This window comes from Ahaetulla prasina, chromosome 1, assembly GCF_028640845.1.
Source record: "Ahaetulla prasina isolate Xishuangbanna chromosome 1, ASM2864084v1, whole genome shotgun sequence".
Classification (NCBI taxonomy): Eukaryota; Metazoa; Chordata; class Lepidosauria; order Squamata; family Colubridae; genus Ahaetulla; species Ahaetulla prasina.
The window spans coordinates 98,942,001-98,968,220 of NC_080539.1; the positions used below are offsets into that span (position 1 = coordinate 98,942,001).

The 26,220-nt window shown below is 38.9% G+C and overlaps 1 protein-coding gene across 1 annotated transcript; it reads right to left on the minus strand.

Moving 5' to 3' along the window:
• Nucleotides 1–791: 791 nt before the first annotated feature.
• On the minus strand, nucleotides 792–20,183 carry RAB32 (RAB32, member RAS oncogene family). The gene is made up of 3 exons (XM_058170086.1): nucleotides 19,739–20,183; nucleotides 4,951–5,234; nucleotides 792–2,231 (listed from the first exon to the last, which is right to left on the minus strand). Exons 1-3 carry the CDS (start codon nucleotides 19,968–19,970, stop codon nucleotides 2,082–2,084), a joined length of 666 nt encoding a protein of 221 aa, XP_058026069.1. The 5' UTR covers nucleotides 19,971–20,183; the 3' UTR covers nucleotides 792–2,081.
• Nucleotides 20,184–26,220: the final 6,037 nt, after the last annotated feature.

Here is a 26,220-nt window from a genome sequence, read left to right on the forward strand (position 1 = left end):
ATTTAGTTTCACTTATGTAATGTGAACTAAACTTATGCGCTGGTGATACAAATAGTATATTTTCAGAAATTTAAATTGTCACGGGGAATTTTATGAAAATGTTTTTAAATAATGCTATGAATTTTTTTAAAAAAATCAATTAAATTAAAAAAAAGGAAAGTGCTTCAGTATCGGACAAAACCCCTACCGCCCACCATGAAAGCTGGAATGCCCAATAGTGGGCCGCAGGGACCAGGTTGACTACCACTGATTTAAGTGAAGGACACAAAACTTTATTATCTTAACCATTATCAAACACTATAAATCTCATATTCAGCATTATTTGAATCTATACAAGTGCAGGGGTTTTCTGTCCTGAGGGTTATACTTAAAGTAACAACTTGAAAGCCTGCTGAAAATCATTCTGTATAAAGTTACTATATTTGGGTTTCAAGAACAAAGGTCGAGATGAATGAACATGTATTTTCCAAATCAGTTGTATTAAAGGCTTTTGGAACTTTTTGTAATTTTACAGTCTCTATGTTTCTTTCTAGAGTACACTGACTTTTTGTTTGAACTGATTTGCTCATTTTAGAATTTGAACCTAATAAATTCAAGAACATTCAGCATTTAAGTAGAAAACTATAGGAACAAAGAATATTTTGACAAACCAAGATTTAAAATGTAGCTGACTTCATATAAATTTCCACAAAGCCAGCACAGGCCTAGAATATAAGATTTTCAACCTGAGGCATGTTCTTCGTATTCTTCTGTTTGTACAATTGACAATGTACCTGACGCTATCTTATAAAAATCTTAAGTATTTTTATTATATAGCTTGCATTAATATTAAATACAGTATCAGATACACAAAAATACATATATGACCCAGTCTAAATCTGAAGAGTGTTACTGTAGTCCAAAGTACTTTACAGTTTGCAGCAGGTGTCAGGTTACATTTGACTGGTGTAATATACAGAAAACAGAGTAGAACCCACAGTTGTAAATATTAATTGCAATTGGTGAAAGTATTTCTTTGAAGTCTTTTCTCCAAACGTTCACAAACCTCATCACGAATAACAATGAACATTTCTTAAGACACAAGTGTATATTGTATTGTACATTTGCAAATTATTCTTGTGCATGAAAGTATGCCCCATTATCAATTCTTAATTCCCTGTGTTAAACAGTTAATTGGCAAAATATTACATCTGTAAAAAAATAACCTGCTTTTAAAAAAGACTATTTGTAGGTTAAATCATCTCTAATTTAAAAGATAGTTTTTTGTTAACGAATGGTTTCATAAAAATAAAGTTCATTAAACATTATTCATTTTCAGCCCAGACATCATGAAATCTTTTTGAAAAGAACTGTCCTTGTACAGTAAGGGATCACTTATTTTTTAAATTTCATTGTACATAATTTTAGTTAACATGTGAAAATATACCAGAGAATGCCTCTTCCCAGACAGTCAGAATGAATTGTTACTCATTTATTTGACGGATTGCACAAATACATTTTTAGTTCTTTCACACTAGCCAACTACCCTTATATTCCAAGCAATAGATTCTTACATACTTTAAGGCACATTATAAATGAGGAATCCCTGCTCAGTCCTGCCTCAGAATTATTTATGGCTCCCAAGCACTTTATGGCTTGGAAGTCTTTTTGTTTCAGAGTCCTACTGTTAAATAGAAGACAAGCAACATTAGAGCAAGGAGATAAAGAAATTTGACCTATATTAAAAAAAGATAAGGAAATGTATAGTCCTTAATAAAATGAGTAATTGCAACTGAACTGCCTTTTCTACTCTAGTTCTGCAATTACACCATGTTAACCGGGAATTGAAGCCAAGTCTTTCACCTAAATCCTACCAGTTTTTAGAGGGATGCCAGCCTGTGACTATACTAAATAGCTTACCAATAAGAAAATAGCATATGTGTAACTCTTAAGTCTTATTTGATTTTTTTAAAAAATGTAAACACCATGGAATGTGAAGAATTTAATACCCCACGAGATAGTTGTGATTAAGCACCACAGCAGCTGTCCAACATGAGAAAGAAACATCCTGTTCTCATGATGTATTGATGCAAGACATATGTCTAGCAGCACTGGGATTTACTTTCTGCTTTTAGGGGATCCAGGTCCAGTTTTAATTTATCAACATCATTCTCTTCATTCGGGAAGGCTTTCAGGTTGGCAAGGATGTTTTCCACCAAGAACCGAGCAGCTTCATCAATGTTGATGTTATCCTAAGGAGACCAGGAGACAAGTTAATGCTTTCCTGCGCCCAAGGATCAAGAGGGTGCATAATGCTTCAGTGTAAATACGGTATCTAGATCTCTGCTTTTAAATTGGAAATAATTTATTAATAAAACATTTCACTGTCCTTAGAACTTGTCTTATTTTACACTGTAGCTGACCTTTGTAGGAATGCAACAAATTACAATTGGAGAAAAACTGAATTTATGTTTTAAACATACATTATGTATTGGCATAGCATCTTTATTAGATTTTCTTCACTGCATGAGACCTGCCAAACAGGCACTAAACATTGTATATGTTCAAACATGACATTGGGATCCATAAGTTGGTTTATTTGAACTGAGAGAAATAATTGAGAGCTACTGGGCTATTTCTTTCCTGATTCACCATGGTAAAAGGTCAAGACATTCATCCTGGCTTATATCACTACCAGTATATGTAAGAAACTGGGACAGAATAAAATTGCCTATTTGGATCTGAATGTGCTATGTATTACTGAGTCCAAATCTGAATGTCTCCTTTTCAATAAGAAAACATGATGCCTCAAGCACATTTTCTCCTAATTAGGTAGCAAGCTGTGGCTAAATCAGGGGTGTCCAACTTTGGCCACTTTAAGACTTGTGCCAGCATGGGAGTTGAAATCCACAAATCTTAGTTGCTAAGGGCTAGATAAAATAAAAATATAGTCATTCCCGACCAAATTATGTAAGTTCTTTTCACTTGGAAGACTAGGGTTTAAGGTCATATTCAGCCAACATAATATACATTTAATCAATCACAATGGTTTTGATTCATACAATATATTAACCAATAATGTAAAGTTAATAAAACACAAGTGTTGTGCTCATACAGCCCACTGAATCACAAAGAAATAAACTATGTTATCGCTTGCCAAGTTGTGAGAACATAGCCCTGTGATGGCGAACCGGTGGCATACGTAGCCATATCAGTGGGCACGTGAGCTCAACTCCGGTGCACATGCGCGCACTGGCCAGCTGATTTTCAGGCCTTCTGGGCCCACCAGAAGTAGGGAAACATTCTGTTTCCTGCCTCCAGAGGGCCTGGGTGGTGGTGGGGAAGGCCCTTTTTTCTCTCTTACCTGGCTCCAGAGCCTCTCTAGGAGTCTGGGGGAATGGAAAACTGCCTTTCCCACCCCTCCCCAGGCCCTCCGGAGGCCAGAAATGGCCCGTTTACCAATTTCTGGTTAGACAGGAAGTACATTTTTTGCTGTCCCCAGCCCCCCAGAGCCTCTCTAGAGTCTGGAGGCTGGGGACAGCAAAAAAAGTCACTTCCTGTCCAACCAGAAGTTGGTAAACAAGCCGTTTCTGGCCTCTGGAGGGCCTCCAGGGAAATGGGGAAACCCATTTTCCACCCTCCCAGACTTATAGAGAGACTCTGGAGATAGGTAGGAGAGAAAAACAGGCCTACCAGGCCATCGCGTGTTGGCGGGGGGGAAGAGTCGCGTGCGCATGCACGGGGGTGGGGCACCTAGAATTATTGGGGTGGGCACAACTGTGCGTGACCCCCCCCGCCCCCTCTTCCTGGCACGTGATGGCAAAAAGGTTAGCCATTACTGACATAGCCCAAAAGAAAACTCTTCATTATGCTAAGGAAGTCTTTAGCCATTGAACTTTACAACTTTTTCTCAAGATCAGACCCAAGAAAGAATATCTAGATTTTAATCAAGTATCAAATTTTCCATTTCTGAATTTATACTTTTTACTTGTTTATCATAAGTAACAGATTCACAGGTAAGTATTTAAATGCTTTTTCAGAGAAAGGAATGGTGGCTGCCGCTTTCTTTTTTAGACCATATGCACCTGAGCTTTCTGCCAGCAATTGTTCTTTTATTAAAAGACCAGCCTAAGTTTGATTTTTCTTTTGTTCTACTTTCTTCCCATAAGCATTGGGAAAATTAAGGACAAGATCATTTATGTGCACCATAAAAGAACTAAATAAATGAATGTAAAGTTAAAATACGACTTGAAGGGATTATCCTGCTGTGTTCAGCAGCTGGCAAAATTTTTCTTTGTATGCATGCCAAGCATCATTAAATAAATATAGGCAATAACAAATCATTTGATGTTGGCAACATTTTTAAACCACTTTGATCCAACTATTCTGACAAATTTGAAGAAAAGAAAAAGGGATTATATAATGATTATCAAGCCCTTAATTATTTATTTTCATTGTTGTTATAGACCTTACGGAGAATTTATTCCTATTTCATGTTTAGCTATCTAGTTATAAAAGATAGAGGACGGAAAATATAAAATTCTACAAGCTCATTATCACTTTTAAGTTTACATATTGGATGAAGACTGAAAAAATAGAATTACAATACATGTACAGGGGCTCTTATATTATCAGAAAATGTAGGTTTTCGAAAGAACAGGGGGGGAAATGTAGCTGTGTAAGATTTTAGCTTTTTTTTAGCTCTCCTTTTGCTGGAAAATGGAGGAAAATATTGTTGGCAATATTCAGTTACATATCTCTGCTGACTGATCCATTTGCCCAAACTATTTTAATTTCTTCATTAAAGTTCTTCTTGATTCTTTGAGATCAACGTAACCAATAATATCTAGAAATCCAGAAAGCAACAAGTTGTGGAATTCTGAATTAGCAGGACCCAACTACAAGGCTGGGTTAGGTCAGCAGGCCATTTCTGAACACACAGAGAGGTCCTTCTTTTAGAAATAGCCTTACCTTAGCAGAAGTTTCAAACCATCCAGCAAAGCCTCCCTCTTTGCAGAACTGATTCATCTGAGAAGGAGAAGGATTTTGGTTACTGTCTTTCTTCTGGTCACATTTATTGGCAAGTAGAATGGTTGGGATTGGGCTGCCATTGGGAAGCACTACTTTACTGTCCAAGTCATGTTTCCACTTGGAAACTGCCTCAAATGTTGATCCTCTGGTGACATCGAAAACTACAAAAGCTCCCACAGCTTCTTTATAGTATACTCTGGTCATATTTCCAAAGCGTTCTTGACCTGAAAGATAAATGGGCAAGTATTATAGAATATACTGTGTTTCCCCAAAAATACGACCTACTCAGAAAGTAAGTCCTAGCTTGATTTTTACACATGCGCCCAATATAAGCCCTACCCCCCAAATAAGCCCTAATTAAGATCCCGCCAGTCCAAGGTGCATGGGTAAAAATTAAGCTAGGGTGGGGACGGGGGTGGGTGAGGTGGAGCTGCCCTACTGCTTACCTTCAAATAGTTTCAGCCAAGCCTTGCATACCTCGGCCCATTTCTTCTGAGCTGGCAAGGCTTTCCTGAAGGCCTCTCAAGCCGATAACAGAGCTCCGGATCAATCCAGAGCTCTGTTATCAGCTGCAAAGGCCTTCAGGAAACCCTTGCTGGCCTTGCCGGTCGAAAATGTTCCTGAAGGCCTCTTGACAGCAAAAAGGAAGCCGGAGGCGACGTGTGCAAGTGAGGTGAGTCAGTGGACGACATCCCCCTGAAAATAAGATGTGGTGCCTTTTTTGGTGGCAAAAAAATTATAAGACAGGGTCTTATTTTCGGGAAACAGAAGTAGTATTCAATATTGCTTCCTTAAAGAGGCTGAGGGAGAATATTTGAAATTGAGCAGAATATTGGAAATTGTTATAATCAAAATACTTGGAGAAGTGGAAGAAACTTAATCGGAGTTTTCCTAAATAACTATGGCAAAGTTTGGCAAAACAAAGATTAAATTTAAGTACTATAAATTAAGATTGAATATTAGGTAAAATATTTAATGTTTATTAGTTCAAAATATAAATGAAATTTTATTCACATTTAAGGACTAAGAAAGGAATAGAAACCAAATTCACATGTGAAAGTTCTACTTAATTGGTTTATTACTATAGTCTATGCACAGGAATCTGCTCAGATTAATGTACCTGGACAGAACTAGACAAGCATTAATGTCATTCAAAGGTGGTTGGACTTCATTCTTTTGTGGCTATGTAACAATTCTAAACTGATGCCTTGTTTAACTTCACCCCCGGCTCTGCCACGTCCCCTACAAAAATAGGGGTTTTTTTCATCCATAGATCTCTAAGACTGCTGAGTCCTAAATATATCAATGTTTCTTCTGTGTATATCTCTACCTTTGCATAATTGTGTATATCACATGTCTAGGACAATGTACATACTCAAATTTAGACAGAACAAATTATATTTTTATGCCTGACATTTGAGAACCAAGTGGAATTTTAAAAATCCCTTGACAGGCCTAAAATTGGTTCCACTTAAAATCTGACGTCAATTTAACAATAATGTAACTGTTTATGGAAAAATCAGCTGAGAATAAATTCAAACAAATATAATCATTCATGACAGAAAATTCATAGTTGCATATAATTTTAATTATGTAGTCATGATCTTTATGCAATAGTTCATAAAAAAGAGTTGGAGTGCTTGCGTTAACACCCAGATATTTACTAAGACAGTTTGAATTCAGTAAATTACCAGAGAAATAAATATATGTGTTGAGGTGTTAAAGATCAGATACTTGTCAAACCAGACAGTTTAAATGTTCAGTATCATGAGTATCAATAAAAGGAAACAATATAAGTCCTTCATGTTTCCAGAAAAATGAGAAGGAAATAAAATGTTCTTCATATATTCATTAATGACATCTAAAAATTTCTTTTTGGAATCCAAAATAATTGGCTTAATTCTACTCTGGGCCTTCATTTACAATAGTAATAGTTCATGCACAAGTAAGCAAATTGTGAGATAAATTGAGAATGCGTTATATTTCTTATAACAGAAATAACAGTGATAGGATCTGAATACCTATGGGTTACAAGTGGGATGTATGTCATGCATCTGGGTTTATAAGCTCAACTTTATAACAACAGATATCCTGTAATGTACTCAGTCTTCTGCTTCTGCTGAAACAGAATGTATCATCTCTGGTCTTGTCACAAACACCTTTCAATTGATTACATAATACAGATGAATCACAACACAAAGATTGAGCCATAAAGTCAATAATTAAATATCAGGGTGAGAAGATGTTGAACTCCTTCTATTAGAGTTTTAAACAAGCTATCCCAAAGAGAGTAAGGTAAATATTTGATTTAACGGACTTTAATTTAGCAGATTGGGGATTTAATGAAAAAAATTGGCTGGGATTTTGTCCACATTTCAGAAATCAATGGAATTTTCTCCAAACAACAGTTAAAATCCATTGTTTGATGAATAAGTTTGGATACTGTTTCCCTCAAAAACAGATGTTCACTATTCTATATTACCCTCTTTTTTCTTTAAAATCCATTGAATTGGGAGGGGGAAAAACCCAGCAGTACCCCTGACTTAGATTTATTATTATTATTATTATTATTATTATTATTATTATTATTATTATTATTATTATTTATTTATTCGATTTTTATACCGCCCTTCTCCCGAAGGACTCAGGGTGGTGTACAGCCAAGGTAAAACAAACAGTGCAATATATAATTAAAATACAAATTAAAAAACTTATTACATAATTGGCCTAAAACTTTGGAACATATAAAACTAAAACCCATTTAAAATTCATAATAAAAATTTAAAAAAACAATAAAATTTAAGCCAGCCCCGCGCGAATAAATAAATGTGTTTTCAATTCGCAGCGGAAGGTCCAAAGGTCAGGTATTTGGCATAAAACCGGGGGAAGTTTGTTCCAGAGGGTAGGAGCCCCCACAGAGAAGGATCTTCCCCTGGGGGCCGCCAGCCGACATTGTTTGGCGGACGGCACCCTGAGAAGCCCCCCTCTGTGTGAGCGTACGGGTCGGTGGGAGGCATGAGGTAACAGCAGGCGGTCCCAGAAGTACCCAGGCCCTAAGCCTTAATATTAAATATTAAGAATTTAATATATTCTGAGACAACACTAACAATCTCTATAGTTTGGGGGGATTATTACAACTATTATGATCAATAAAGCATATTTTCTCATACAAGTGTTTTGAGGGGCTGAAAAAAGCCATTTATCATTTAATGAATATTTGATTTTAACAGACAACCCAATCTTCTCGCCATTTGTCTGTTTTACCGTGAGTTGCAATATTATAATACATAGGTCCAGCAACTGTGAAGCAAACTCAGTAAATTCTCAAGGTTTTAATGCTTAAACAACCACAGTAGAAACCTATGCAAGGCTGAGAAAGCAAATATGGACTATAATTAAGAGATTGTTTAGGCAAAAGGCAAATCTCGACTTGTAAAAAGCCTTTATGCAACTATCTCTTATCCCTAATTCAGTCAAGGTAAAGTACAGATGTAAATAGTTACTGCCAACTTATTCCTTCCTGAATAAAGACTTGAACATGCTCTTTGTCCCGTTGAAAAAAAACCCAGAGAACCCACAGCTGAATCCTCCATTTAATAATTAAGTTGCCACCAGATGACATAAGAATTTAAAAAGAAAAATTTAAAAAAGCCTGCCGAGCTTAGTGGCGCTGCAGGGATCAGTCAGTACATAAAACTAAATGGCTTAATTAAAATTTATAAACTATAGTACATATGCTGTATGAATCTATTTAATGATCCTCACAATCATACTTATTCATTTTCCTTTCCTGAAAATATGACCAATTCTAAGTTTTTGGCATGAGGCCCCTAAGCCAGTATAAATTATTTAATAGTTAGTTTCACCAGCTATCCCTGTAGCAGTGTCTTCTACGCATGTACACAGATGGCTGAAAAGTCCTAAAGCATATGCGCTCAACCTTCAAACAGTTTCTTTGTTCCATGCATATATTAACACTTACACACGAACAGTGTTAATTTTGCCACTTGCACATCTATGCACTGGTGTCAATATCAAATTTTGTGTGGCTTCACTTCTCCTTTCTACATACACAGTATTTATGCTTGTAGCAACAATAGCAGTAGTCTACATGATCTTTAAAAACACACAAGCATGCTCCTGAAACACTGAACATTTTCTTTCATTTTGTAAGAGAGAGTAACCTATTTTGTTTTGTTGAACCTAATTAATGAGATAGTAGTATTGCTTTACCACCTGCTCCAGCTGAACAAGTCTGAAAATAGTAATTTTGTGAGCTTGGAAAAAGAGCACGGCAGCTTTAACAATTCCAAAGGAATGCTTTGTACACATTCCTCTCCGTTCAAAAACACATTTTTTTCAAATGATTTGCAGAACTCTAATAGCTAATTCCTAAAAACAAAGTTACAACTCTAAACTTACAAAACTAAGGCGATTCTAGCATCATTTCTTCCTGTGATATTCCTTTTCTCCATCTGCACACCAGAACAACTAGACACACGGACAGTTTTCCCCCCAAATGCCATCACTCTGCTTAACAACTAATTCCCACAACACTGTCAAATAATTTACTAAGACTGTATTACTATTATTCTTCTCTTCCTTGCTACTATCTATCTCTTCCCACTTATTACTATAACCATGTTGCTTGTATCTTTCAATGTATATCGTTTTTATTTGTTTCCTAGTATGATTTGATAGCTTATTAGTAAACTTGACTATCGCTAAGTGTTGTATCTTTTTATTCTCGATGAATGTATTTTATTCTCCTTATGTATACTGAGAGCATATACACCAAAGACAAATTCCTTGTGTGTCCAATCATACTTGGCCAATAAAGAATTCTATTCTAGTCTCTTTCAAAATTTACCTTGGTAAAGACTGCAAACTGAAGTTAACATCTGTACACAATAATGTGGGAGATTTTAGAACCCATAATGATTCTACTTCTCTTGTTATTCTACTTCTTATAAAGTAGGATTTCCATAAAATATCTGGTGCGATAGGTTTAAAAATGTAAGCCTCAAAGTGATAGATCTGCTACAGCTCTTTTTCTTTTTGTTTAATGAAATGTAAAATGACACTGAAATTCTTAAGCAACAGGGAAAGACCAGCTACAACGGTTAGAGGAACCCAATTTATACCAGAGGCAGTTGTAAACCTCTAGTGTATACTTCCTCCTAGTTCCTTTAAAGTGATTGAACAACTTTTTACCCCATTCCAAAAGCTATTAGAATGCCTGCATGTTACAGGAAAGAAGAAGGGGGGGAAAATAATTTTCTGCATCAGACCTATCACTTGTTTGCCAAAGCAGCTTACACATCCGCTTCTGCATTCAATCCATTAGGAAATTGCACAATTATGAGGGAAAAAACTTATGCCTTTATATCAGTTGCAACATGTAAAATTTTAAGGCATTGAGTTATCAGAGTAAGTGAATTTTTCACAATTTTTAGATAATACAGTGGCATTATTATAATTCTTAGATTTAACTGTGTTTACTTGTAAACATAGTTTACTTAACTATTTGTTATGTTTTAAGTAAACCTAGTTACAAGTAAACGGCCAAATGACTACGGAGACATCTTTGGACAGTTTTCGGCTTTGAAATGGAGATGAGCACCATCGTCTAGAGTTGGGAATGACTAGCACATATGTGCAAGGGGAACCTTTACCTTTTACTTGTAAATTATCCCAGGATTCTCTGGAATTCTGTTTATACTTGCAGCAGCTGCATAATGCTTAAAATGGTTTTAATAAATGATGCAGATTTGCAATTGCATACTCACAACATTTGCATTAAAAAATGTTCAGAACTGAATCAAAACCATGAAGTAATTCTATATGACATGTCCTAGTCTTCAGTATAAATCTATGTGTCACCAGTGCAATTATATTTATGTTTTGGGATTGCAACTGCTCAGGTATTGGCTTTTGCTGTTTAATTTCTTTCCAAGAACTAAATTATTTTCTAAAGAAGAAAGAACAGCAGTTGAGGAAAGAAGTAGCCTTTGGTTGATATTGTGTGTATTTTCTTCCAAAAAAAATAATAGTCCACACTAAATTTCATTCCATTTTATATTCATTCCTCTTAAAGCAGTAGCGTAAAATGACCAGACAGCCATTATAACCAAGTAGGGGAATTGCACCTACGTGTCTCCAAGCCTGTGTTTGTGTGCCTTCCAGTCAATATTAACTCTGAATGAATGCCTGGACATGTATGTCTCTTTTGTTGCAGTTTACCTGGGAAAATTTCAGAAGTGGTTTTCCATTGACTCCTTCTTAGAGTTGAGAAAGTGAGTGACTGGCCCAAAAGCTTTGTGCCCAAAGAGGGACTAGAACTCACAGGGTCCCAGTTTCTAGTCTGGTGCCTTAACCACACCACCAAATGGATTCTACTCAAGCCTACATTTGCTATTATTGCTGAATATTTGTGTGATGAAATCTTATTTTGTGATCCAAGGGAGCTTCCTATTTGCCCAGGCATTTGAGTTCCATTGTACAGAGTGCTCAGAATTTACATTAAGCTATTTTATTTTGTGTGGGTCTATTTTTTCATTGCACTATTGATTTTGCTCTTTTTCCTTATTGTGTATAATATGATCACCAAATCTCACAATTTCTTTGCAGATCTGAAACATGCTTTGTTGTACAACTGAGAAAATAATGACAGATGAACAGATAAAAAACACTGCACATCAAGAACTCATTCCTATGGCTTCAATTTTTCAGAAACCACCAAATATATAATCATCTGAAGCTGAAGGAGGAAAATTCTACTGAGCACCCAGTAACTGACACTGATGCATTTGCAAAGCTAATTGTATGATGGTGAAGAACAGAATTTGTTGCCAGATGCACTGCATTAAAATTCCTACAATCACGAGTTAAAATGAACTTTAGAAGAAGCCAAGATCAACAAGGCTGTTATAAAGCCACACAACTTCCCTATCTGCTCTGTTAAATCATCTTCAAACCTAGTTAAATCACATACACTGCATGCAGAAAAAAGCCTTTCCACAGGATGAAGATTTAGTACACGCTTTTATTATTTATTTATAGTTTCTATAGTTTATTTTCCCAGCTAGATAATTCCCTTTTGAAAATTCCTCTCTACTCATACATTGAACATTTGTTCTTTATTTTAAAGCAGGGGTCTCCAACCTTGGCAACTTTAAGACTTGTGGACTTCAACTCCCAGAGTTCCTCAGCCAGCAAAGCTTGTGGACTTCAACTCCCCGGATTCCTCAGCCAGCAAAGCTGGCTGAGGAACTCTGGGAGTTGAAGTCCACAAGTCTTAAAGTTGCCAAGGTTGGAGACCCCTGTTTTAAAGGACTCAAATTTCTAGGACATCGACAAAGAAATTTTTTTTTATTAAAAAAAAACTTGCTTCCTTAGAAGCAATCTGAAAATGTGCTAAAATTAAGGCTAGAGGATTTCCATTCACAAGGGTTTCCTCATGTGATAATGGAATGAGTAGTCACTTCCGTATTCTACCGTGTCTTTCCACAACATAAAACTAAAGCAATAAGCCACAGGAACTCCTTCATGCATCAACCACTTCTTAGGCAAGTATTCTTGAGGTTTTCTGTAGTACTCAGCCGCCACTGGGAGAGCAGCTCAAATAAAATCTGCTTTTGCGGAATCCACTAATGTAAGTTAAGCAGGCAAATTATTTGGACCAAGATCAAAAAAACTACTTTAGACATACTTGGGTATTGGCACGTCCCCAGAAATAGCTTCTCTCAGCAGCTGACTCTCAAGACGTATCAAAGCTCAACATGATCTGAACCATGATCCCACTTTAGAAGGGTATTCACTGAATTTTACTGGATGAAACAAGGGGGGAAAAAGGCGAAAGTGTTTTAGCAAGAAATTGTGATTTAAAATTGTGGTTCAACACAGGAGTGAAATGTAAAATTTGTTACTACTGGTTCTGTGGGTGTGGCTTGGTGGTGGTGGGTAATATGACTTGGTGGGTGTGGCCAACTTTTTTTTTTTTACTTTTAAAAGCATTTTTTCGGCTGAAAACAAAAAACCTCTGATGATTGCATGGCTCAGATGGGCATGGGGAGAGGGGGGCAGGGATTTTTGCTACCGGTTCTCTGAACGACCACCCGCCATCCTTACTGGATCAGGTGAGCCGGTCCAAACTGGGAGCATTTCACCCCTTGTTCAACACCATTATCAATCTCTTTCCCAAGTAATTTCTTCAGTAAACAAAAATATATTAATTTACAACCCACTATAAATTTGGGAGGTGAGAGACTGGTCATATCTATTAAAAATAGTAAAAATTAGATTAAAAATCTAGGCCTTTGTTAACAGGGCAAAAGACAAAAGTCCCTATTTGCATATGAATTAATATGTCTCCTTAATTTCAGTACTTTTCCATTTGATGGGGTAGTTGTACTCTTTGAACTGCAGTGTGAACTCAGATCTTCTCCAAACAGTATCTTTCAAACACTATAATCGCCAGTTAGAATAATGACTGAGTTTACTGGCCAGGGATTAGGAGAACTAGAAATCTAACAGATTTAGAAAACACTAGACTGGGGAAGGCTGATGTTCTTATATAAAGATAGTGATTTCCCTACTGCCCATACTTTTAACTTCTATCTAGAAGTTTATTTTAATATTTTTCCCCACTTTTTTTATTTAACTTTTTTTATGACTTTCCTCTTTATATTTAAATGGTACACCCACATGGGTTTTTTTCCCCTCTACGAGCTTTAAAATAGAAAATACTTGGTTTGGTTACATTAGCGTTGTTTGGCAGGGCTTTCCACAATCATCTAAAAATAAAGCCACTGGCAAAATCTGTACATTATACAAACCATGATATGGTTTTCCCAAAGGTGCTTTTACAAAGGCAACTAGACTTTGATATTTATTTGTTTGCTTTTTGAAAACACTGTTTCTCAACAAAGAAGCTTCTTCAGTTTAATTTGGATGAGAAGCGAAACATTTTCAAAGAAAAAAGCCAAGAAAGTTCAGTTGCCTTTTGGAACAACCATGACATAGATGATTGACAACCTCCATAGACATAATATAGTTTCTTTTTCTTTGCCTTAGCTCTGTGTATAAACCAAGGCTTGTACATACTTATGGTTTATAAAACTGGCCTAACACTGTATCAACCTTGGCTACTATGGCTTATACACAATTAAGAGAATTTGACTTGGGTATATTGAACAGTAATGTACTTATAAACTGACACCTTTTATTTCTGTTTATATAAGCACTCAAGTTGGCTAACAAGAATAGTGCAATAAAGTTTATAGAGGGCAGTTTTTGAGACAAGACAGTATATATAGATTTTATTCAGGTTAAGAGGTTGGGCATATACTATATATATATATATAAGAGGTTGGGCAACTACTTGGTTGATATGTGTTAACTTTGATTAAGCTTTGGGGCACTTATTTTCTATTTTGTGCAAATATGTTGTAGGATCCAGCCTGTTAGGCTAATTTAGAGCTCAGCTGTGCAAATACAGAAAATCAGCTAATTAAGTAACCAGGTAAAATATGTTTCAGGAATGTAGCCAAACCGAACAAGCTCTCTCCTCAATTTGCCTGCTTTGCAGACAAGGAATTCCCAATCCTAGTCTTTTCCCCTTCCGTATAAATCTGCTTAGCTAGCATGGCCAATAGTTAGGATGGATTTATAGTCCATCCTAGCCAAAGGCCACCAGCAAGAAGTAATTAGACAGAAGGCAGAGGTCTCCTAAAGGAGCAGTATTGCTGGTAAGCTTTATTGGCAGTTTGCCTGGATGTACCCAACAGACTAATAATTCAGTTGTGTTAAAGTTTTGAAAAGATGCCATTGGTGAAGTTTGAAAAGGAGTGACAGGCGTGTCAGAAAACTCAATGTAAAATCAACTAAACCTGTTGTAGACTGACTACTCTGTAAGAAGTGAGTACACTACAAAAAGCAGTATCAAACATAGCATCTACTAGGCATTTACTGATTAATTTCTTAAATCCTTATATATTCCAGGAAAATTGTTGTGCTATACACGGGACACGATGGCTCAGGGGCTAGGACATTGAGCTTGTTGATCGAAAGGTCGGCAGCTCAGCAGTTTGAATCCCTAGTGCTGCTGTGCAATGGAGTGAGCTCCCGTTACTTGTCCCAGCTTCTACCAACCTAGCAGTTTCGAAAGCACGTAAAAATGCAAGTAGAAAAAATAGGGATCACCTTTGGTGGGAAGGTAACAGCATTCCGTGTGCCTTTGGCGTTGAGTCATGCCAGCAACATGACCATGGAGACGTCTTCGGACAGTGCTGGCTCTTCAGCTTTGAAACGGAGATGAGCACTGCCCCCTAGAGTCGGCAATGACTAGCACGTATGTGCGAGGGGAACCTTTACCTTTACCTTATACCACATAATCTCTATTCCCACTGTACATTTACAAATAGGAAGCATCACTCATGAATAGGTGAGGGATGATAACATGTCCTTTTCTTTGCCATACAATTATCCCAGCATGTCAATGAACAGGGGGAGTCAACCTTTTTATACCTACTGCCCACTTTTGTATCTCTGTTAGTAGTAAAATTTTCTAACCGCCCACTGGTTTCACAGTAATACGCCGTGTATCGTCATCTGCACATGCCTCTCGCGCATCGTGGATTGGGTTGTGGGGGGCACCAGCTATCAACTCTGCTTGTCTGTTACAGCTGGGTGGTGTGGGGGGAGATGCATGAGTTATTCCAGGACGAGGCTATTTTGTTTACGGTCGCACTATAGCGCCATTTAGTTTCAGTTACGTAACGTGAACTAAACTTACGCGCAGGCAATACAAATAGTATATTTTCAGAAATTTAAATTGTCACGGGGAATTTTATGAAAACCTAATGAAAATGTTTTTAAATAATACTATGATTTTTTTAAAAAAGTCAATTAAATTTAAAAAAAGGAAAGTGCTTCAGTATCGGACAAAACCCTTACCGCCCACCATGAAAGCTGGAATGCCCACTAGTGGGCGGTAGGGATCAGGTTGACTACCAGTGTCAATGAAGAACTAATGTGATTTTCTATCCTAGAGGAAATCATTCTGAGGTGTAACATCATTTTAACAATACTAGAGGTAGGCCCTGCTAAAGGATCAGAATCTTGGTGATGGAGCAAAGCGGTCATTAAGCAAGATGTCATGTGACCATTTCACTTAGTAACCACACTCAGCACTCCTAGTGGTGCTGGTAAAGCAACCTGGTGGATCATTAAGTGGAATCCCAAGTAAGGGATGTGGGGTGCCTCAAGGGATTGGAGAAGCCCCAGTGCAGGCTGTACGAGTGTCTCTCTCCACTCAGTAGCTGAAAATCCTCTCTGCCAGCATCCAAGCAGGATTTTCAGTGCATGAAAGAGAGACACCTGCATTTGCCCTGTATTGTCTTCCTCACTGCAAGGCACCCCACACTGCTTGCTGTATTTTATTATGCTGTCAGTCCCCTTGGAAGCTGAAAATCCTCCTTGCCAAAACCCAAACAGGATTTTCAGCCTCTAAGCAGCGAAACACTCACATGAGTCTGCCTGGGCCTCCTCTGCCTTAAGGCACCCTGTACTCTTACCTTACCACACTCAGTCTCTGTTCTGGGATTGCAAATCTTCTGTGGCTGAAAAATCTTGTTTGGATTTGGGGACAGACCTTTTCAGTTAGAGAGGGAGACTCCTCTCAGCAGGTGACACTGACCTGCAATCTTCCACGACAGCTTCCCCATTGACTTTCTGGGGAAGCTGGCAGGAAAAGATTGCCAAGCACTTGGCAATTTAGCCACAATTGTGAATGGGTTCCCAGATGCCCAGATTCCAATCACATGACCATGGAGTGCTGTAATGGCCATATCTTTGGTCATGGGTTTGAAAATTCCTTTGTTCAGCACCTTCACAGTTTTGGTCATTGAATTATCTTTAAATAAGGACTACCTGTGGTACTGACTTTAAGATGGTCTTTGGGATGCAGACTTCATGCTAAAATATTTTCCCCTTGTGTCTCATCCTATTTTTAACAACAAATTCATATGGCTTTTTGTGATGTCCTAAAATTTATTAACTACAGTAAAAAGATTTCTCATTTGTGCAGAATTTTAAGTTCAAAAGATTTATAATTTAAGGCTGTAAATAAAGCAGACTGTAATTACAGATAAACACATGAAGTGAAATTTTTCTCTGGTACTTTTCAGTTTTATTTAGTATCTTCTTGTTGAACCTAGAAGGCTTACACGCTATTATGCTCTTTTGAGTTGATTTAATAAATGTATTGGCCTGATATGGATTAAAGAGGATTTAAATTAACAATCTCATGTTATTTGATTTCTATAATGGGAATTATAGTCTGAACTAGTTTAGTCAGCTTCTTTCACTGGACAATCATTTTATTTTTAATGTTTTAAAAATCAGCTTTAATCAAAACTTATTCTCCAATACTTAACCATACTCTTCTATGTGCCTCAAAGATTGACAGTTTTGATGGTGTACTAGCTGAAAATTTGTCTTTGTATCTCAAGTATTGCAATATATGGGTACAAAAACAGAAGACTGAGCAATTGTGCAGAATGACTATCACATGTTGCAACCAGAGTCACACCCTTTTACAAAAAAAATTGGAATTTGGCTCATGAGAACATTCAATACTGCTAACAAAATGCCACCTGTAAGACCTATGTTACGTCAACTGTCTTTCTCATATATTACATATATATACACACACAATTGTTATTCAGATAAATTAAAGCAATAATTAAACTGTTAAATATATTCACGTGGCAACTGCTAGCATTCTTATTCCCTTGAAACTGAAATACGAGTAGAAGGGGCCTAGCTGGATCATGGGGAAATATTTCTCTATTGCTTGCAAAATCTGATGAATGATTTTGCAAGCAATCTGCAAACAATACTAAGTTTTCCAGAGCAATACTCATAATATGCAAACACATCTTTGAACAAGGATTTCATAGATGTAAAAAGATAGATATAGCATTATTTTCCATTTTTTCTCAAAAGTTTATTTCCTACCATTGGGATACATTATTACCTAATTGTTTTATTAAATGGATTTTTAAGCTTCAAAAATTAAAACCTCAATTGAAAAGAGGATTTGTAAAAGGCTGCAAAAAGTTTGTTGCATGCTGGCTAGGGAATTCTAGGAGTTGAATTCCTCACATCTTAAAATGGTCAAGATTGAGAAATGCTGCTTTAGCCACTCCACTTATATAATGAAGTGATCAGTAGTTCACAAAAGCATATACCTTTTATAAAATCATTACTCTAAAAAATATCAATTCTAATAATACTTAACTGTAATCCCCTCATTGTCACTTAAGCACAGTTCCCAAACAATCTACTTACACCCAGTTTTAGGAGCAAGATTAGTCTAGAATATGTCTTTCATTTAGCTCTATAAAAAGGTTTAAAGGCAGAATCTGATAAATATCTAAGAGACAAGTAAATTTAATTTGACTTATCCATAAGATCACACAAAACAGAGCAATATAAAACTTCATACTAAAGTTCTCTGCAATTTATCACTTCCAGAAGTTTAAACAATGAAAAAAAAAGCAAGCTGAAAAAAAAGTCTCATTGTTTACTGGCCAGGGGAGCAAATGTCATAAATCTCACAATTGCTTTTCAGATATTTACCATTTTCAAAGTGACCACCAGTAAAACACACAAAGAAATATCTTCCAGTTATTTTCGAGACGATCTTGAAAATTATAAATGCAACACCAAAGTATGTGTGCTTCTCTAACCCATGCCATAGCTGTCACCATCAAATGTTGGATAACCATCTGACTGAGATGGTGTAGGGTTCCTGCCTAGGCAGGGGGTTGGACTAGAAGGCCTCCAAGGTCCCTTCCAACTCTGTTGTTATGTTATGTTAAATACATGAAGCTTTCCCATCATCAGCATGAAAAAAAGTTTTAATCTTTTGAAATGCTACTATCAAACAGCTGCTCAGAAAACACTTGGCCAGACAGAAGGAGGGTTGTTTAAAGCTGGAAATGTAACAAAAACCTTATATATTTGCCCATCTTTAAAATTTGTGTAAAGCAAGGGTCTCCAACCTTGGCAACTTTAAGCCTGGTGGACTTCAACTCCCAGAATTCCCCAGCCAGCTTTCTGGGATTCTGGGAGTTGAAGTCCACCAGGCTTAAAGTTGCCAAGGTTGGAGACCCCTGATGTAAAGGTTTATTAACCTCTGGCATTTTTCCTGAATGAAAATAGAACAAAAGGAAGTGGGTAAAGTAAAGAAGAAAATTCCTATGTTTTCCAGTTTACATACACGGTGTAAACCTACACAGGATATTAGTAATAGATACTACATACTAGTAAGTATATTCAAAACGAATAGATTCTTCCAAGTTTGAGCAAATATACTCCCAAAATCCTTAATTCCCCCCACCCCCGCTCCTCCCAGGAGCTCCGAACAGTACAATTCAACCTCGCACAATTTATTCTCATGCTTTCTCTCCAGCTACATAGAAAGGAGCAAAAGAGATGGATTTTTAGGAATTGAGTTGAAGCCACCCCAATTCCTTTCAAGGAAACTCAAGGCACTTATGCCCCGCGGTCTTTTTATCTTATGCAAGGAAGCCAGTTGCAACTTGCTCACAAGGTCTCAGAAATATGCAAAGGGCAAAGTGACACCCCCACCCCCCTTTCCAGCTGAAAAAAATCCAGTCTGGCCAGATTGTCCATTTTCAAGAAGCCCAATTTCTCTCACCTGCGATGTCCCAGAGCTGCAACCTGACCAGAGTCCTGGTGTCCCAGTTGAGGACTTTGAGAGCGAAATCCACCCCGATGGTAGCCCGGTAGTGCTGCGAGAAAAGCTGGTGGACGTAGCGCTTGATGATACTTGTTTTGCCGACACCCAACTCCCCGATGACTAAAACCTTAAAGAGATGTTCCCGGTTCTCCGGCACTCCGACGCCGCCGCCTTTCTCCGCTCCAGCCATTCCGGCTTCGCCAACTTAGCCGGCTTCCAACCCTCCTCGAACCCCGCGCTCGTGCGAAACCCCAGCACCGGCGGGAGCAAAGAGGGGAGCGCTTCCTCTCGCGTGGATTCTCACGCCGCCCCCCGACTCCGGGAGATTTCTTTGTCCAACGCCGCTTTCCTTGGCGGGAAGAGATGTTCCCGACAGCCGGCAGTCACGGAGGAAGAAAAAAAAAAAAAGAAGGCGGGAACCACCACCTGACTGGAGTCACAGGACGCGGAAACCCGGCGAGTTATAAAACTTGTGAAAGGGGGCGGAGAGGCCGTTCACTCCCCCCTTTTTTAGAGGCGCTTCTTCGCCAGAGGAGGAAACTTAGGATAAAAGTGCATTTCACTCGGCGGCTTTTATTTTGAAAGGGAAGCAGGCGTGGGGGGGTGGGAGGGAAAGAGGTGCGTTTTCTGCGCGGAGAATACAGCAGCCAAGCGGGAGAAAGGCGTAGCGAGCCCCTTCTCTGGGCTGCTCGCTGCAGGAGGAAGGATGGAGCAGATATTCCTCCGGCGTGGCGGATGGAGGAAAATAAAAGGACAGCGGTTATCTCTAGAGCAGGAGTTTCCAACTTTGGCAACTTTAAGCCTGGTGGACTTCAATTCCCAGAATTCTGGGAGTTAAAGTCCACCTGGCTTAAAGTTGCCAAGGTTGGAGACCCCTGCTCTAGTAGCTCGGTTGCTACGCTATAGGGTCGAATCGGCCTTGTTAGGTAAATTCGCCTTTTGCATTAGAATGCAAGAGAATTAACAAGAGTTGGAAAGGACCTGGGATGTCCCTTGCCAGCTACATACATCCGAATCAGGCTGTGTTGTTTCTCTGTGTCAGTGGTGAAATGGAAAATTTGTTACTACCGGTTCTATGGGCGTAGTTGGGGGGGGGGGGGTAATGTGACTGGGTGGGCATGGCTAACTTTTTTTTTTTAAAGCATTTTTACAGCCTCTTCCACCAAAGACGTTGTAGAAAAAATGTTTTAAAAAACCTCTGACAATCCCAGCTGAGCCGCCTGATCATCAGAGGCTTTTTTTTTAACTTTTAAAAGCATTTTTTCAGCCGAAGAAAAAAATGCTTTTAAAAGTAAAAAAAAAAACCCTCTGATGATTGTGGGGCTCAGCTGGGCATGGGGAGGGGCAGGGATTTTTGCTACCGGTTCTCTGAACCACCCGCCGCCATTGCTAGCAGATCAAGCGATCCGGTCCGAACCAGGAGCATTTCACCCCTGTTCTATGTCATATATGTGGGTATACGCATACTTTTGTAATGTATTTATTTATTTTAGTCACGTTTATGTAGTATATATTGGAGATGGCGACCCTTTGAGAGCTGTATGCAACAAAATTTCATTTTAATGTATGTTGTTTAATGTACCACTGAAGAGTGACAATAAAGTTATTCTAAGTCTCAAGTCAGTCCTAGAGGAGATCAACCCTGACTGCTCTTTAGAAGGCCAGATCCTGAAGATGAAACTGAAATACTTTGGCCACCTAATAAGAAGGAAGGACTCACTAGAGAAGAGCCTAATGCTGGGAAAGATTGAGGGCAAAAGAAGATCGGGACGGCAGAGAATGAGGTGGCTGGATGGAGTCATTGAAGCAGTAGGCGTGAGCTTAAATGGACTCCAGAGGATGGTAGAAGATAGGAAGGCCTGGAGGAACCTTGTCCAGGGGGTTGCGATGAGTCGGACATGACATTGCAACTAACAACAACAACAACAACAACAAAGTTTCTAAGGCCATGATGGCGAACCTATGGCACGCATGCCAGAGATGGCACACAGAGCCCTCTCTGTGCACGTGTGCTGTTGCCATCTGCTCTTCTGGTTTCTGGCGTGCACATGCGTGTGGGCCAGCTGGTCTTCACAGGCGCTGGAAAACAGCCAAAAAACAGGCATGCGTGCCAGCTGTTCAGGGTTTCCGGTGCTCCGGCATGCACATGCACAGGTGTTCCGGTTTGGACACTCGGTGCTGAAAAGGTTCACCATCACTGCTCTAAGGTCTTCTATACCATTTCAGACAAATGGTGGTTCAATCTCTTCTTAAAAACTTCCAGTGTTGGAGAATCCACAACTTCTGGAGGCAATTTGTTGCACTGGAGCAGGGGTATCAAACTCAAAGCCCGGGGCCTAGATCCGACCCACGGGGTGCTTAGATCTGGCCCGTGGGATTGCTCTGGAAACAGCAAAGGACTGACCCATGGTGCCTCTGCTAATGAAAACAGAACTCATGAGGGCCGCAGGCGGACCACCTGAGCTCCATTTTCACTGGCAGAGGGTTAGAGGAAGCCATCACAGTTGAAAACGGAGCTTGGGAGTCTGTTTTTTCCGGCAGAGCGCTCGGGCCACCACAGGCGCCCCCAACACGAGTGACATTGAGCTGGCCACAGTCACCCTCGTCACGTCCACTTCGCCACCCCCACCCCAAGTCAAATTCAATCCTGATGCAGTCCTCAATGAAATTGAGTTTGACACCCCTGCACTGGAGGTATTGCCCTAATTTTAATTGTCATTTACCCCCTTATTCTTTGACGGGCACTGTGCAAAATCACACACTTTGCTGCTGCCGCTGGTGCTTCTGTGAATAGTAAGAGAAAGGAATAAACAACGGCTTCTTTATGTGCTCTTCATCCAGGAAATACTACAAGTTTAATCCACACTTCCAAACTGTCCACAAGTCTTCTCGTTTACATTTTTGCACCAGGTGGCTTCTTGTTATGAAGCTATTAAGGATCTACAGGAGAGATCTTTCTGAAGATGCTTTTTGTCGAACAAGTGAAAGGCCATCTGCTATAGTGTTGTTGGCACTCCCTCTGCTAGTGGGAGTAACCAAGACGATCATTTTAGTGTCATCCATTTAATTATTAACTAAATTTAATATTCTCAATTCTTCCTTCCATTGGGCTTAAATTCAAGTGCTATGATGGAACTCATCTGGTGCTGTTCCTTTTCCCCTGTGTTCTATTCCCCCTTTCCCTTCTTGCACTCATGCCAGATGGTGTCTCTATCTCTGGGAAATGTGTGCCTGGAATGCATGTATTCTGAGCCTGTGCTTAGATCACACGTGTAAATGTTGGTCTGAATACACGCTGCCTGAACTTGGCTTCAAGAAGAGATTGGACCACCATTTGTCTGGAATGGCATGGGGTCTCATGCTCAAACAGGCGGTTGGACTAGAAGATCTCCAAGGTCCCCTCCAACCCTTATTCTGTGTTCTATGGCTGTTCCGGGTATGGAGATAGTGTGTTCATGGAATATTTTGTACATTCCTAAAAAAGAAAGTTATAAGTACAGGTAGTCCTCAACTTACAACCTTAGCAATTTAGCAATCATTTGAAATTGCGATAACCTCCCCCAAAAGGTACTTATGGCCCAAATTCAAAGTTCTTACAGCTCTCCCTCCCGGGTCATGTGACCGCATTTTAGTTGCTCGGCAGTTGGCCTGCATTTATGGCCTTTTGCAGAGTCCTGCAATCACACAATTTACGATGTTTTTGCCGGGAACCGATATTCTGACAAAAAATATTCATAGCAAACAATGGGTTTACTTAACGCTGGCAAACACCAGTGAGTTAGCTTTCTGACTGTTGCAAAAGGGAGGCTGTAAAATCCAGTGCAGTGACATGATAACCTGTTTAATGACGGTCATGACTTACAGCTGTTACTGCAAGCTTAATTGCAATGGTAAGTTGAGGACTACTTGTAAAAATAAAGTATGGTATAGAAAAAGGTCAGACAGAAGCCCTGAAGCTAAGCTCAACTTCTGATAGTGTTACAGAATTGAAAAAGATTTCGTGGTTTTCCCTTTTGTCAGGAAAGTTTAGTCAGGTGACTATTGCTGTTCCCTTCAATTATTCAGCTGCCTTTGCCTTGTGGAGGTTGTATTTGCTGATCAGCCTGCGTTTTTTCATGATGTCATGGGAAGCACTGGATAGACCCATCCAAATAGTGTAAAATATGTTGGTTTTTTTTTTTTATTGAATATTCTGTCTGTACCTGTCACCTAACTCAATGAGTATCGTAGGTGGGTAAATTGATGGTGAAATTAGTGGAGGTGGTGGAGGTGGGTGAAACTGACTGCTTTGATTAAAGAAAAGACCTTCATGGCCACTCCACTAAGTTCTAGACTGTCTGTAAAGAATAGACATAAAGTAATCCTGTAAGCTGTCTTCTGTCTACCTTCACTATCAAGCATGCTGTCAGTAGATATGAAAGTAAATAAAAAGTAAAGAAGATGACATTGATGAGAACAATGTGGCTAAAGTCCAAAAACAAGCAGGAAGTATGTGGAAGTGTTAATTATTTCAAAAAATGGTGGGGTTCCTTAGGATTTGATCTCTTATTTCTCCTCTACACGAGGCTTCTGGGGAAGATCATCTATTGGTTTAGGGCAGGGGTCAGCAACCCGTGCCTCTGGAGCCATGCCTCTGGAGCTGCGGCTCCCTGTTGCTGGTTGGCTCCACAATTGATAGGGATTTCGGTTAGGACAGGTAGAGGAAAAGGAATGCCACGCTAGGAGGAGACTCTATGGTGGGGGAACCGAACATCCGGTCAGCAGAGGAAAAAAGGTGGCGTGCTAGGAGGAGACTATGATGGGGGAACTGGACTTCCGGTTGGCTCCAGAATTGAATGGGGACTTCTGGTTAGGACCTTTGTGGCTCTGAGTGTTTGAGGTTGCCGACCCATGGTTTAGGGCAGTGGTGAAATGTAAAATTTGTTACCACTGGTTCTGTGGGCATGGCTTGGTGGGGGGATAATGTGGCTTGGTGGGGAGGTAATGGGTGGGCGTGGTCAACTTTTTACTTTTAAAAGCATTTTTTCTACAGCCAAAAATGCTTTTAAAAGGTTCTGATGATCCTAGCTGAGTTGCCTGATTGTCCGAGGCTTTTGTTTTCTTTTAAAAGCATTTTTTTGCCTTTAAAAGGAAAAAAAAGCCCCTGACAATTACCCAACTCAGCTGGGATTGTCAGAGGAGCCTTTTAAAAGCATTTTTTCCTACAACCAGTCGAAGAGGTTGTAAAAAAATGCTTTTAATAGCCTCTGATGATCAGGCAACTCAGCAACTCAGGGGCTTTTTTTTTTACTTTTAAAAGCATTTTTTAGGCCAAAGAAAAAATGCTTTTAAAAGTAAAAAAAACAAAACCTATTGATCGCGCGGCTCAGGGGGTGGGCAGGGATTTTTGCTACCGGTTCTCCGAACCACCTGCCGCAATCACTACTGGATCAGGCGATCTGGACTGAACCGGGAGCATTTCACTGCTGGAACAGCATATTTTGGAATTGGTATTGTTCTCACTTTCTAACCAGGTTTTTTCCCAGACCTTGGATTGGGATGGTTGGATGGGCCCTCTTAAATTTTGGTGGGTATGGTGTAGGAGGATAGATAGTATGTTGCTCCCTTTTAGGCAATGATTGTTATATATAAAATGCTATTTTTTTTAACTTTATGAAGCCACCTATAGTTAGATGGTCTTGGAACTCAAGAAAGCAAGCAGATGAAATATTAGGACGGCCACTGGAAATATTTCCAAGGACTATGTTTAAAAAGTAATTCAAAATCCTGAGTCAAAAAGCATCAATTGATTTCAAGAATTAAATGCAGAACAACCATATTCCTTTGCAAGGTAAACACTGGTTTCACAGTAGTAAAGTTCTATACTTTAGAAGAAATAAAAAAAAACCCTTGGCATTCTTAATTAGAGCCATTTGCTTGATAATATAAGGTGAGATGGATTATGTCACTTTGGAGATTAATATGCTGCATTCCTAATGCTTAAAAGCTTTGAAGTTCTGTCCTGAAAATCAATTTCCCAAGCTCTTAGAATTAATTTTGAACTTCAAAAGATTCTACCAGTAGTACATTTAGTTTCCTACCCAGGAGCATGAAAATGTCATGAAAGAAAAATAAGACGTATCCTGAGTTTAATGATACAAATAAGATAGTGGATAAATAGAAAATAAGCACTATGGATGTCATTCTCCATATATCCTACAAAATAACCATGTGGAATGTCTATGGAAATTCTCAATGATCCGGGTCATGGTTGTCCCAAAGATGATTTTTTTACAAAAAAACTGGACTTTTTTGGGTTTTTTTTTCTTTGAAAACATTTCACTTCTCATCCAAGAAACTTCTTCAGTTCTAATTGACTGGTAGGGAATGGAAGGATTTATATTCTTTGCAATCATCTGGTCATTAGTACGCTGAGGGTTGGTCACTAGCAGTGGTTAATA

What these genes read in the sequence shown, in the direction of transcription:
- RAB32 (XM_058170086.1), bottom strand. Translation starts at nt 19,970, where the DNA reads ATGGCTGGAGCGGAGAAAGGCGGCGGCGTCGGAGTGCCGGAGAACCGG. An exon ending in GCAGCTCTGGGACATCGCAG is followed by an intron (nt 5,235 to 19,738) that starts GTGAGAGAAATT and finishes TTTATCTTTCAG; the next exon opens with GTCAAGAACGCTTTGGAAAT. An exon ending in GGTTTGAAACTTCTGCTAAG is followed by an intron (nt 2,232 to 4,950) that starts GTAAGGCTATTT and finishes TGGTCTCCTTAG; the next exon opens with GATAACATCAACATTGATGA.